At 44.3% G+C, this 14061-nt stretch overlaps 2 protein-coding genes across 3 annotated transcripts in view; one reads left to right on the top strand and one right to left on the bottom strand.

Moving 5' to 3' along the window:
* Positions 1–234: 234 nt before the first annotated feature.
* LOC119170149 (FHF complex subunit HOOK interacting protein 2A) lies at positions 235–3791 on the top strand. The gene is made up of 2 exons (XM_037421213.2): positions 235–996; positions 1222–3791. Exons 1-2 carry the CDS (start codon positions 541–543, stop codon positions 2881–2883), a joined length of 2118 nt encoding a protein of 705 aa, XP_037277110.2. The 5' UTR covers positions 235–540; the 3' UTR covers positions 2884–3791.
* Positions 3792–6933: 3142 nt separating this feature from the next.
* Positions 6934–14061, bottom strand: part of Polr3C (RNA polymerase III subunit C) — a 36397-nt gene continuing 29269 nt past the window's right edge. For both annotated transcript variants that reach the window (XM_037421214.2, XM_037421215.2), the window contains exons 10-11: positions 8183–8350; positions 6934–7102 (exon numbers count right to left, since the gene is read on the bottom strand). In XM_037421214.2, the coding sequence (XP_037277111.2) occupies positions 6962–7102; positions 8183–8350 (309 nt within the window). In that variant the 3' untranslated portion in view covers positions 6934–6961. The remainder of the gene's footprint in view (positions 7103–8182; positions 8351–14061) is intronic.

The following is a 14061-nucleotide window of genomic DNA, read 5'->3' as shown; positions in this document are numbered from 1 at the left end:
CGGGAAGGCCTTCGCCGCTCACAATTCGCAGCGCACACACAATATGGATAAGGCGATAGCCATTAATGAGCACGCGCTACCCCGCACTGAAGGCTAAAATATGTGAGCGTAAACTAAATAAAGTAAATATAATGTAAACAATAAATAATTTAATGTATTACTTTATGTATTTATGTGGGCTTATAAAAAGTATAACTTTTGTTTCAAAACTATTGTTTACCGGAAACGTTATCTGCGCACTTGGCAGCATCCGGTTAACATGGCGGTTTCGAAGAGCATTTGCTTACGAGTGCAGCTGATGCGCGAAAGAAATGACTTTTCCACATGTCCAGCTGTTCCTCATCGTCCCTGACCGTATTAGTTGCTGCGGTACCTCTCTTCTAACGACAAAAGCATTTTGTACAGTTCGGTGCAGAGATGTGTCGAGGAGGCCAGCTACCCTGTGTGGCAACGACACGTAAATCCGTCGTGTTGGGTTGTCGCCGCAGCTTGGCAGATGGCTATTTTAAGCGCTCGCTAACGTAGCCGCCCCGCATCAAGATGTTCTCTCGGCTAGCCACCGCATTTTCTAATGCGGTGGATGCTTTAGCGCCACCGCTTCCGTTACACGAGGAGTTTCAGTGGCACTGGACGGCGATCATGAAGTTCTACACCGACCGCAACTCGAACAGCAAGAAACCCATAGAGCTGACAGGTTTGGCCGGGCGCCTCGAAGAAATGTCGAAGATACTAGAGCAGGAGGAAGCCGAACTTGGAAGTGAAAACATGGGGCCATGTATGGAGCACTTCTTGCAGCACAAGATGCTCGAACAAATGAGCGCGTTGTCGAGAGCGGACACTCCCCCCGGAATCAAGAAGTGCGTCCTTGTGTTCACCACGCGGCTGCTGTCCAACAGCAAGCAAGTGTTGTTGCCGCAGATGGGGATCTACACTGCCGTCCAAAAGCTCATCGGTCTTTGCGGCGAGGTTCTGGCTGCGCCTACGGAACGAGAAGAGGTATGAATCGGGGTCATCAATTCTTTCGAGAACATAAATCCGGGAATGCAATCAGTCTAAGGTATTTAAAAGTTCCTTGTATTCTAACACCCTGTTACCTTTTGACAGTATATAAATCTATCTAAAGAGCTAATGTTCACGCGCACACTTTTCGGCGATAATTGCGACGTTGTAGTGCAGCACAGAAACACGTTGATGTTACATATCAATTTGTTTTTTTTTTAGGCTGGCTTTCTTAACATCGTATGCCAAAAAATCCGAGCTGACCCCAGCATCCTCACCTGCTTCTTACCAACAGTGCATGAACAGAGGCATCGATCGTCCATTCCAAATGGAAAGCAACCAGACGGAAGCTGTGGTGACACGTCTGCCTTGTCATTCCCATTGCTTCGGGCCTGCCTCACCCTAATGGAGAGTGCCGACTCTGACGTTTCCACGCTCGCAGCAGAGTGCCTTATATTGTGCATGTCTAACCTAGGCGACGAAGTCGCTCACTACGTAATCGCCAAGTCTAACATGTGTTCCAGTGTGATTCTTCACCTAGTCAAGCTCTACTGTGCCATACCTCACACATTGAAAGCGGCCGACATTGACGAAGCCGTGACTTCTTGGAGTGCCGATACGGTTACTTCCAGTGGTTCAACAGACCATCAAGTTCTTGCACCTGGGAAGCGGAAACTGCTTTGCTTCTTTAAGTGGCTGGGTTTCACGGACACCTTGGTTGAGCTGTCAAATGCCATCGTAGGTGCTGAGCTAGGCAAGACATTCTTCGAAGACTTTCTACAGGGTCCTCTCTTTGAAGACTTCACCAAAGCCGAGTCTGAAGAGAGCTTCCTTTTCATCACTTCACTAGTCACCACTTGCTTGCGCAATCTTAATTCAAAAGACTTGGTTGCCACTGTCGGAAGCTTCTTGTTAGGTGAACATAAGGGATCCAGTGCTTCACCAAAGGACATGCTGTTGGAGCGTGGCCGGGACCCTAACGCCTCTCCCCAGCTTGTGCTCACCACCCTTCAGGCCTTTGAAGAGTTATTGCAAAGACCTTCGAAGGAGATTCTAGATAGCTTACTGCTCAGCCACCTTGTTGGCCGCAACTACCAAAGTGACGTCGCTGCCGAAGCTTTCGATTTCAGTGACGACGACCAGGAGGGATTGTGCAATCGTGTGGGTAAGGCAAACATGAGTGATTTTGAAATTTCACCCGGATCGTCACCAGTTAGCCGCACATTCGCGCCTGCGCAGATTCATCGCATTCTCAATTGCTTCCTAATGCTCTTGCCCGACGAAATAAAGTCATGCGAGGAGACTGACTCTGGCTACGACGCGTACATTTCTGACGCGCACCGGCAGTATCAGGACATGCTTGCAGTCACCGACGGTTGGGAGTGGCCTAGCGAGCCCGTAAGAGAAGAACCGCCCAGTGCCGAGGACGACCAGAGCTCGGATTCGCAACCTGAGGCTGACAGCCTTCACCACGGATTCTACGAAGGTCCCTTTCTGTCCATGCTGTTGGACCGCATTGAAAACATGCACAGACAGCCATACGATGTGAACCTGCTGGTAACCTCCCTCATCTCGCGGCTCGCGCTGTTTGCCCATCCAAATCTTCATGAGTACCTGTTGAACCCGCTGCTTCCTTTGGCTCCTGGGGCGAGATCGTTGTTCACTGCCCTCCTCAAGGTTGTGGAAGAGATTCAGGTTGCAGTTCATGGCATGGAAAACCTCAAGCGAAAGCTCATGTTGACACGCAATGCACTTCTCAATGACAGTGGTGACGACTCCGCACTGGGAGATGAATCCGGTGTCTTGGAAGCCATCATCGTTCTTGAGGAGTTTTGTAAAGAACTTGCAGCTGTGGCCTTTGTCAAGTACCATGCAGCTGCATAAGGGGCTGGACTGTGGCTTTTTCTCAGTGTAAAATGGACAAAGAAAGAATGCCGTGTGAAAAGACAAAAACATGCACGAACTTCAAAGAAGGTTTACATGGTGGTGATTGAGCCATGGCTCAATCTTTTATAACACAGTTCAGCACCGTGCTTTTATTTTTGCTTTTGTTTTTCCGGTCAATGAAAGCTGTAGTGGAAGCATTTACCATTAAGTAGGTCATATTCATGATTACTTTGCTGCTGTCGCCAAGTTTTTACGTTTGTCAGAACCGCAGCACAGCAAAGCATTATTTTTCACTGACTGTAGGCACTTATGCCATTTTTAGCTTTAAAAGATTTTTGCAAAAATGAGCAAGGTCCTTCAATGGCGCCTTGAGCATCTGTGTATACAACATACTGATGTATTTCTGTACTAGAAGATAGCATTTTTTGTGCTCTTCGTTTTATCGCTGTGGGATATTGTTGCACAGTCCATATGCTGCGCTGTCATTTCGCACAAAATGTACGGCAGTGTTGTGCCTTTGCGTGGCATACGAGAGAGTACTTTATCGAAAAAGCGCACAGGGTTTTCAGTGGCATTGCAGGATTTTCACTTGCACGGCACAACTGTTACAGAGGCCAGTGTACTGCAATAGACTGAAATTATGCGTGTTTAGCTTTGCCGATTTCTGGCGTAGGTGTGGAGTATATTTTAGTGATGCTAGAGAAAATACAGTTTATTTGATTTTTTTAAAGACACAAAGTGAAGATGATTGATTATATGTCTCTGTGAACATTTTAGAAACGATGTAACAAAAGTCACTTGTAAAATAAAGTGGAAACTGCCTGTTCATTGTCAGAATTTTAAAAAATTGCTGTCGGATGTTTTCAACTTCTTATGGTATGAAATAAATGCGACCCTCATTTTTTTGTTTGCTTCATATTTTGGTGTTTCCAAGTTGTAGGATTCCTTTTACTCCTGAATATTGCCATAGTTTGAAGCATCAGTAGTATGTATAGGCTATTGCAACTACACCTTTGCAGAGGGCAGCACTGGTATTCTGTCAGAAATAGCCTTATTTATATATTATGGTGGACATTACATGAAGGGCCAGTACACTTGCAGCAAATACAATAATGTAGTTGCGATTGTTATAGCACAGGCATAGAGTTTCATAAAATAATACCTAAAGGGGAATCTGGCACTAGTTTCTATGCAGGCTCCTTCAGCGGCGCTTGTACCCCCATGCGAATTATGGAAAGTACAGGTTTTCTGCTTCAGATTAATAACGTTCTTGAGATTTGTGACGCTTATTTGCCGAGTGTAAAACAAAGCAATATGAAGTTATATTTAAATTAAACTTGCTTTATTCTATTGTGCATAAATGTTATTGCAAAACATTTTTATGGTTATCCGGGAGAAGTGAAACCTGCACAAATATTACCATCAGGGTATGCATTGCTCTGTCACTGCATTCCTGATTTGGCATCAAGATGTAATGAATTATTTTTTACATTTGAAAACAAACATTCTTGTTTTGCTCTCGAAAGTAGAGAGAAAGAAGTAAACATTATTGATTTCTGGCAGATTTTGCTGGGCAGGGCTCCCACCTATGAGCTAACGCAGAGACCCTGTCTCCCAGCAGCTTTTTTGGCCTGCTGGATCGCCCAGAGTTGCTTGTCCAGGCCCAAACTGAGCAGCGCAGTCCGCCAATGCGCCCAAAGGTCTTCATTGGAGGCCACGACCCCACAATTTCTGATTAATGCTGGACATTTCCATAAGATATGGTCAAGAGTGGCTCTGGTGGTACAGTACTGGCAGAGATTGGAACTAAAGACGTTGGGATATAGTATTCAATATTCATTTATGGAAATAACAGTGCAGTATCAAGTGAGAAACACTAACATTTCGGCTGCTGCGATGCCAGGTGCATCTGTCCAAATGATCGGCACAACGCACCTCTCGTTTTGTTGTGAAGTCAAATCAGAGGAGCGTGACTGTGCGTCTAGTTAGTTTCGCTGTCGTTATGCAGACAATTTAAGTGAGTTTTAGCAAGACGTGCTAACCAAAATATGTGAACTCGATGTAATATTCTGCACTGGCATGAGAACTATACTTCTATGCGCAGCGATGAGTGGACGACGCTTCGCTGAAACTGTCAAATACAACTCGTAACGCACTGAAGCCACAGTAAATTTCAAACCTAGTGGTCTTCAGCTTCTTTGGACAACAAAAGCGCGGTTTCAGTTCTTTGCACCGCACCCCACTACCCACACTGCGGAAGAACGAAACTGAAACTGTAGAAAAAGATCCGCAGATAGTTCGCTAGCTAATGCAATCTAATCAGAAGCCTGTACTTCCCATAGTTCCTATGGGGGTACACGATCGCAGTGCCAGATTTCACTCTAGGCAATTCTTATTGCCCCACGAAAAAATTGAACAGAGCGCAGGCAGTCGCGCTACGTTTATTGCAAACCGGCACTTACCCCACTTCATATTTTCTAAATAAAATTCACACCGAGGGTGAAATTCAAGACAAGTGTGGAGCGAGCCATGGCATTATTGGGATCAGACACATGTTGGCGGGCTGTTCCGCGACTCTCGCCGACCCTGAAGAACAATGGCTTTACTGGCAGAAGATAGTCCAAAGCGCGTCTTGTCAAGATCAGCTACAGGCAGTCCAGGAGGTCCACGATGACGCCACAGGGCTCGGCCTGACGGTACCGACGTGGACGCGGCCCGTCTCAGTCTGAAAAAACCAGGCTCCAGGGCACTAATAAAGTTTTGTGAATGAATGAATTATTGTACGAAACTACATGTGCACAGGCAATTATATGTATTACCATCATCAGGTTTTGTCAAGTGCAAGATTTCAAGCTGACAGTGTTAATGATTGCAGCAGTGCTGCCAGCTAAAAAAGTCCAATAGAGTTTGGTAGACATAAAAGTATATATATGCTGGAATTTGGCTTGAGCATGTGGAGGAGCAATTTCATTTGGGTGACAGGTTTGCATGCGCGATAGGTGGCTATGACTAGTTTGTCGTTAGGTTGCAGCCGGAGCGTAGGCAGAAATTTCTTGGGTGGGAACGAGGGGGGTCACATCCTTGATCTGAAGTGGGGGCTGAGCAGGCGCATGTGGTGGAGTATCATTTTGTGCTCTGCATATTGTGGCAATGAAAGATTTCAGGAGCTGGGCACACTCCCCAAGTGCCATCCCCTTCCTATGTCACTGGGTAGTAGTAAAAGAATTGACAATGACATATTTGATATTAGCATGACTGATGGTAAAACAATGATTAAGAAAGTTGACGGCACGCAAACTCTGCAGCTGCACAGTGGGCAACATATCGCATCATCATCATCGGTTTATTGTACATTCGCTGCGGGACGGACCTCTCCCAATGATCTCCAATTTACCGTACTTTGTACTAGCAGATTCCATTTTGTTTCTGCAAATGTCTTGATTTTGCCACTCCGTTTAATTCAATGTCATCCTTGGTCATGTTTCCACTCCTCTGTTAGTTTCACTAGTTGTCTGTCCCACATGTTATGTAACTGGCCCAGGTCCACTTCTTTAAGTTAACATCAATTATTGTACTTGCTACCTCTGTTTCTTCCCTGACACACACTGCCATGCTCAGAGAATATAGCATATTGCGTGCTTTATTTCAAATCGTACGTTGGAAAAATTCAATTTCTCATTTCAGCGATCTTCTGTCAAGGAAGCACATTGTGTACACACCATGATGATAATAATTCTGGTGCCCCGCCGTGGTGGTCTAGTGGCTAAGGTACTCGGCTGCTGACCTGCAGGTAGCGAGATCAAATCCCGGCTGCGGCGACTGCATTTCTGATGAAGGCGGAAATGTTGTAGGCCCGTGTGCTCAGATTTGGGTGCACGTTAAAGAACCCAAGGTGGTCGAAATTTCTGGAGCCCTCCACTACGGCGTCTCTCATAATCATATGATGGTTTTGGGATGTTAAACCCCACATATCAATCAATAATAGTTCTGGCATTCTTGGCATAAAAGCTGAAATACTATTCTCAATGAAACAAACAAAATAGGCAATTATGGGTCAGTGCAATATTCATATGATTTATTTCAACAGCGAGTTAATGTAGAGCTGTAATACAAGGATGGTTTTATCCAGCTGTACTTCACCAAGTCCTATATTAGATGTGACATGCCTGACATAGGCCAGCTGTCTCCTTTCAGGGGGCGTAACCATTTCTTTGACCTGCTCAAAAACAAAAAAAAGAAAAGATCCACAGTAAATGTGAGCTCTACAAACTGGTAACAGAAGCTGTAAAAGCGCCAATGTAGGCAATGAAAGTAGGATTCTAGATGATCGCGACAATCCCATTTATTTTGGACATGTGGCAAAGACAAAGGCCTTTAAAAAGAAAGCTTGCATTCTGTGAACCTAAAAATTCCACGTAGACAAATGGTGGTTAGGGCTAATTGGTGCTTTTTGATTCTAAAAAGAAAGCGGGAAAGACAGACACATATTTCTCGATTCTCGTCCATACTGTCATTGTAATCTTATTCTCATGAATACCTGAGCCGAATATTCCTGTACATACGAGGCAGCTGGATAATTTGCCTGTCCATCTCTTGGAATATCCAGACCCTCACCAAACTTCTATGTTTTACTGTTTGAAATTTCAATCGTCTATTGCCCTGATTACCAACAGATACACTTCTGACAAACCTGCTTTTGATATCTAGAGAGAGGGAAAAGAGGAAGGCAGGGAGGTTAACAAGATGCTTACCCTTCCTTGGGGTTGGAGAATAGGGGAGAGAGATAAAAATAAATAACAAAACACGGACACATACCCGCAAACATGATCTTGATATCAAACTGACAAAAAAAAACAAAACAAAAGGCAATCCAGCTCTGGAAAGCAGCACAATGCCTCTATTGAGCTCTCTGGGGGTCACTGTTTGAAATTTGTGTCGTGTTTACTGTCACAGAGTGGATGTGCACCTGCTTAGGTATTTTATAACTATGGCTAACAAAAAATTTGGACAGTTACTAGCCCTGCAGCATTGCCAAGGTTGCTACAATAGTTCGTAGCTACTGAGTACTAAAATAATTTTCACGTAATAAAATTTCGTTGCAGTTACCCTATGTCTCAACTTGAAATGACACTTCCACCGTGTGGCCTTAGAAACAATCTCTTGAGCTAAACCATGCATCTGAGTCAGATGTATGATCCATTTCAATTATTATGATGTAACTAAATTGCCTGAACTCAAGTGCGGCATTGTGCTACTAGCATACTACAGCAGCTGACAGGTCAAATGATTCCAGTACCTCTGCAATCTGCTCTGGACTGGAGTTCTCTGGACGCATAGTAGATAAGATGAGGTCCACCCGCTGCTTTTTGTCCAGAAGTCGCTTTTGCTCCTCTGTGACGTGCATCCTCCGCAGCATCATGTTGGACATTGCCTTGTAACACCATTCCAGCACCTGACGGCTCAGCTGCGTCAAAAACAACAGATGAGTGGGGCCAAACTGAAGTGCTGTACCAGAACAATGCATACATTACACGTGCATTAAAATGTCACTGCAGTGATGCCACTAAGAGGAAGCTTATATACTACTGTGAAAGCATGATGCAACAAAACCCAATTTTTCGAATTTCTTGACCTAATAAAAAAATTCTTATTCTCCGGCAAACACCCATAGGGCTTTTTGTTGCCATGAACTTGAATTAATGAAACTGAACAGGTTTTAAAGTTGACCTAATAAGTTTTTTCTTAAACAAAAGAGTCATTTCATTCATACGTGGGGGTTAACGTTCCGAAACCACCATATGATTATGAGAGACGCCGTAGTGGAGGGCTCCGGAAATTTTGACCACCTGGGGTTCTTTAACGTGCACCCAAATCTGAGCACACGGGCCTACAACATTTCCGCCTCCATCGGAAATGCAGCCGCCGCAGCCGGGATTCGATCCAGCGACCTGCGGGTCAGCAGCCGAGTACCTTAGCCACTAGACCACCGCGGCAGGGCTTAAACAAAAGAGTAAAAAAGTATTCCTGGTGTTTCTCATCACGACACACATGATTGTTTCTTCAAGCATGCGCTGTAATGATACCATGTTAAAGCATCCAGCAGCCTCATTCTCGAACCCAGCTGTATTTTGACAAGTGCGCACGCAGTGCCCGAGCACATAACTTTAGACGCAACAAGCAGCAGTGCACTTATGTACGACCTGGTCATAGTTGCAGCACTGGTTTTTTCTCTCTGCGAATGCTCTATTTAGGACACTACTTTGGTTGCTTTCATTATATTATGGTTCATGAGATTAATTCTACTGATCTATTCTCAATTCCTGACGCTCTGTTTCTTTTCGATTCCAACTTTTTGTGGCTTCATGTGTAGTTAACTAAAAATGTATTGATCGTGTCTTCGAAACTTTCACAGCGAAAGCTGTATATGGCTAGGCAAAACGAAAATCCGTCTGTCCTCATCACACTGAAACTTCTCCAATGGCTGCACCATCAGTTACGCCGTTCTTCACGACATACCCGAGCTCGCATGTCAGTGACGTCATTCATCCCGTCCTAGCCATGACGCCAAGCTTGTACGCAGCAGTTTCAACTTACAACTACCACATGGGTAGGCCAACATGCAGTGTACGGCCTGCCGAACAGCAGACAACTTTCGAAGAACAGCACCGGCAGTTGAACCGTGAGAAAATTTGTGTTTGCCGGGCTGATACTGAAGTTTGGGCACAGGTGCTCAAGCACCTGTGCCCAAACCCAAGCACCCAGGTGCTCAAGCACAAGCAGCAGCTGCATACAAAGGATTCGGCAGCCTTCAAAGCTGCGCTAAATTGCAAAGTGGAACAAGAGAGGCAACAGTGGGTGAAAGCAGCTAACCAGAATGCCAAGATAACTCAAGAGATTGAAGCAAGCAATAATGGCAAGCCAAGGAAACAACGCTGCAGGCAGAGCATTGTCAACAGGGCAATTGTGAGATTGTGTTCAACGGGGCAAATGCCTGCTTTTGGCAAGAATTTCGTGAGCAGCTTTTTGGCTTTGGGTGCAACATCTGTCACCACCCGTGACCACACATTTCAGCTTAACTGGCTAACCATCTGTACGGAGTGCTTGGGCAGTGATTATCTCTTCAGCCTTCCCACAAAATTTACGCATGGTGTATTGTTTCTGAAATGAAAAGTTTGCCAGATTGACACTAATCTACAATAGAAAGTAGCTATCACTTAAGAAGGGTCGCATAATTCAAGGATTTTTATGGCTATATAGAGAACAATTCAAGGGCTTTGAAAATATATTTTTCAAATTCGAGGGTTTTCAACGTCTACAAAAACCTGTACAACTCCTGAATGAAGAACAGAATTTACTCAAAGATTGTGAGCACTATCCATCATGATGATGGCGTGAGGAGGAGCATTGGAAGCAGACAGCATGCGTGTTACTCCAACAGCAAATGCTCCTTGCCATGTCTCACTTCAACACTTCAGTCATGGCGAATCTCGGGCAGACATGTACTGATCGCTATGCAGGCCATCGAGTGCAAAGCAAGGACATGAGGCCTGCACCCCCAAATACATGATGATGCAACAGCACGTTGCGCAGGCCATACTAACTTTGCCAACGTCAGTGCCAGAGATGGTCATGCATCAAATGCTTGCATGTTGACAATCACCCCCAGCAACTGAAGCTCAGTAGTTTTGTTCATGTGCACTTGACTGCAAGAATGTTCTTCTGATTTTCATCTTTCTCGTCTATATGAAAATGTTACAGCGGTCCCAAGAAAATGTGTTTAGCACATTTGTGTATCATTGCCAATGCCTCGAACTGCGTTGGTTTTTTAGTAGGCTTGTGGGAATGTTGAAGTGCTTCGAATATTTGAGCGAATATTACAGCGCAGTTGCCAACCTATTTTTTTGACCTGGCGGGGACCAAAAAAAAAGATCCAAAAAATTGAACTGTCCAAAAAATTCCTTTTTGTCAGAAATATGAACTTTATTGCATCAGGCAGGCTTAAAAAAGTTCATGATTCTGCCCTGACTCATACTAGGCTTGGAAGCAATTTGAGTCGCCCATATTTGCGCCAAGGTGACATAATCACCGTAAATGCTTGACAAAAGCGTCACCACGGTGGCGATCTCCGCTGCCGACAACTGCGGGTGGTCACCGTCGTCGTCATCCGAACCGCTCTCTGGCTGCGGCACAACCTGGCGAATAATTTCTTTGTCTGTGGGTTCTGCGCACGAAATGAACGGAAGCTACACACAACACTTCGCGGGCCGTGATCGCCGCACGCTGTTTCGAATTTTCTGCGGGCAGGTTGTGAACGGCGACTCACGTTACGATGCATGCGCAGTGGCAGCGACCGCACCGCAAGGGCTCGCGGTGCGCTCTTCTCCCTTGCGGTGCGCTCTTCTAAAACTCCCTAATGTCATCGTGGCAGGCACATTCACACCACTACTGCGCAGCTCCGCCTCCTCCCTGTACGGTGCAATGACGACAGTGCTGACCACTACGGCTGACCGAAGACGAAAAAATGGTCCCGTGCCGCATTTTCTAAAGCAGACATGGCCTCCAAAACTTGAAATATGACATGACGATAGTTATAGGGCGAGAACAGAATGACGACACAGAGACAAGAAGGACATGGGCGCTTTTTTGTGTCCTTTTTGTCTCTGTGTCGTCGTTCTGTTCTCGCACTATAACTATCGTCATGTCATACCAACTAGCCCAAGCTGCCACACTTGAAATATGACGTTTGCTTTCCAATCTTGGAGCCAAGAAAGCCATTTTAAAATTAGGCCACTAAGCTTAGTCAAACTGGCAGAAAATCCAACATGGGGGCGTTCATACAGGTTCGTGTCACAGCCTAAAACAATCGATTTAGTCCGAAAAATCCAACTTAAGGGGGCGAATTCGTCGGCAAAATCGGTCGAAAAAATGCATTAGCCCTACAGGAACCCTAACGATGCACTTTTGAAATACGGAATATCCAACAAGTTCGAATTTTCGGAGTCTGAAAAATCGGTCAGCGACTGTATTTAAGTCGCTTCGATTTGAATATACATTCTCTAAAATTTCTAATTCTTCGAAATGAACAAATAGACATATAAATTGCATGTAGCCCTCTGTGACAATAACTTCACTGCAGTGACAGGGTGATTTGCCATGAACACACCTTCTCAAGAGACATCCAAGCTGCGGTGAAGCTCCACCTTATTAAGGTTAAATGGGCATGTTGCTCACACATCGATGCATCATTTCTTAAAATAAAAACTTTGTCTACCGGCTTAAATGCTCTCGGTATAATAAATTCTAAAGCGCAACATGTTTTGCAGCTTATAATCTTCATTCAATGGAAAATCAAATCCTGCCACTATTTAAAGTTGTTTCCACTTCCTTTGAACCAAAAACAATGGCACTTGCACAGGGCTTCTTCATTATATTAAAAAAAGGTATTGTGCAGGTTAGTTGACAAATATGTTCATCAAAAAAAAAAATGTGAGACATATACTATTCAAATTTATTTGGAACTAATTCAAACAAAACATTATTTGTTTCAAACATAAAATTTACTATTTCCACAAGCCTACCTTTTATGCAACAGACCCGTCTAGCCTATCTTCCTCGCACAGCATTAGATACAGCATTGTTGAGAAGCAGCAACTCCAAATTTTTAAATACAGCAACGAGGGACAGCATTTCATTACAACATCTGCATTTCATTCGGTTTTAGGTGCCGTGAAAGGATGATGATGCGATGGCATATAACAAGTACTATTCTTGCTTTGAATGTAATCCCACAGAGGTTGCATATTTAAGCTTACAAAAGAAAGCTTGTACAAAGACCTTTGCAATGAATATCATCATCATCAGCCTGACTACGTCCACTGCAGGACAAAGGCCTCTCCCATGTACCGCCAGTTAACCCGGTCCTGTGCTTGCTGCTGCGAATTTATACCCGCAAACTTCTTAATCTCATCTGCCTTCTGTCTCCCCCTAACTCGCTTGCCTTCTCTGGGAATCCAGTTAGTTACCCTTAATGACCAGCGGTTACCCTGTCTACGCGCTACATGCCCGGCCCATGTCCATTTTCTCTTCTTGATTTCAACTATGATATCCTTAACCCCCGTTTGTTTCCTAATCCACTCTGCTCTCTTCTTGTCTCTTAAAGTTACACCTACCATTTTTTTTTTTTCCATTGCTCGCTGCGTCGTCCTTAATTTAAGCTGAACCCTCTCTGTGAGTCTCCAGGTTTCTGCTCCATAGCCAAGTACCACCAAGATACAGCTGTTATATACCTTCCTCTCGAGGGATAGTGGCAATCTACCTGTCATAATTTGAGAGTGCTTGCCAAATGTGCTCCACCTTATTCTTATTCTTCTAGTTACTTCAATCTCGTGGTTCGGCTCCGCGGCTATTACCTGCCCCAAGTAGACATAGTCTTTTACAACTTAAAGTGCACTATTACCTATCTCGAAGCGCTGCTCTCTTCTGAAGTTGTTGTACATTACTTTCGTTTTCTGCAGATTAACTTTAAGACCCATCTTTCTGCTCTACTTGTCTGACTCCGTAATTATGAGTTGCAATTTGTCCCCTGAGTTACTCAGCAATGCAATGTCATCGGCAAAGCGCAGGTTACTAAGGTACTTTCCATTAACTCTTATCCCTAACTGTTCCCATTATAGGCTTCTGAGAACCTCCTATAAGCACGCGGTAAATATCATTGGGGAGATTGTGTCCCCCTGCTTTACACTTTTCTTGATTGGTAATCTGTTGCTTTTTTTTATGAAGCACTATGGTAGCAGTTGATCCTTGCAGATTTCTTCCAGGATGTTTATATATACTTCATCGACGCCCTAATTCTGCAGTGTCTGCATGACGTCTGATATTTCTACTGAATCAAATGCCTTCTCGTAATCTATGAAGGCTATGTATAGTAGTATGAATGTGGTTGATTGAATTCTCATGTTTTCTTTACTCTGTTAGCAATTACCTTTGTAAATAGCTTGTATACTACAAAGAGCAAGCTGATCGGCCTGTAATTCTTCAAGTCCTTGTCATCTCCTTTCTTATGTATTAAGATGATGTTAGCATTCTTCCAAGACGATGGTACTTTTACCGTCAGGAGACACCTCGTAAACTGGGTGGCTAGTTTTTCTAACACAATCTGTCCTCCATCTTTCAGCA

This window comes from Rhipicephalus microplus, chromosome 2 (assembly GCF_043290135.1).
Source record: "Rhipicephalus microplus isolate Deutch F79 chromosome 2, USDA_Rmic, whole genome shotgun sequence".
NCBI lineage: Eukaryota > Metazoa > Arthropoda > Arachnida > Ixodida > Ixodidae > Rhipicephalus > Rhipicephalus microplus.
Note: the sequence above shows the minus strand (reverse complement) of the source record. Positions and strands in the feature narration are given on the sequence as shown.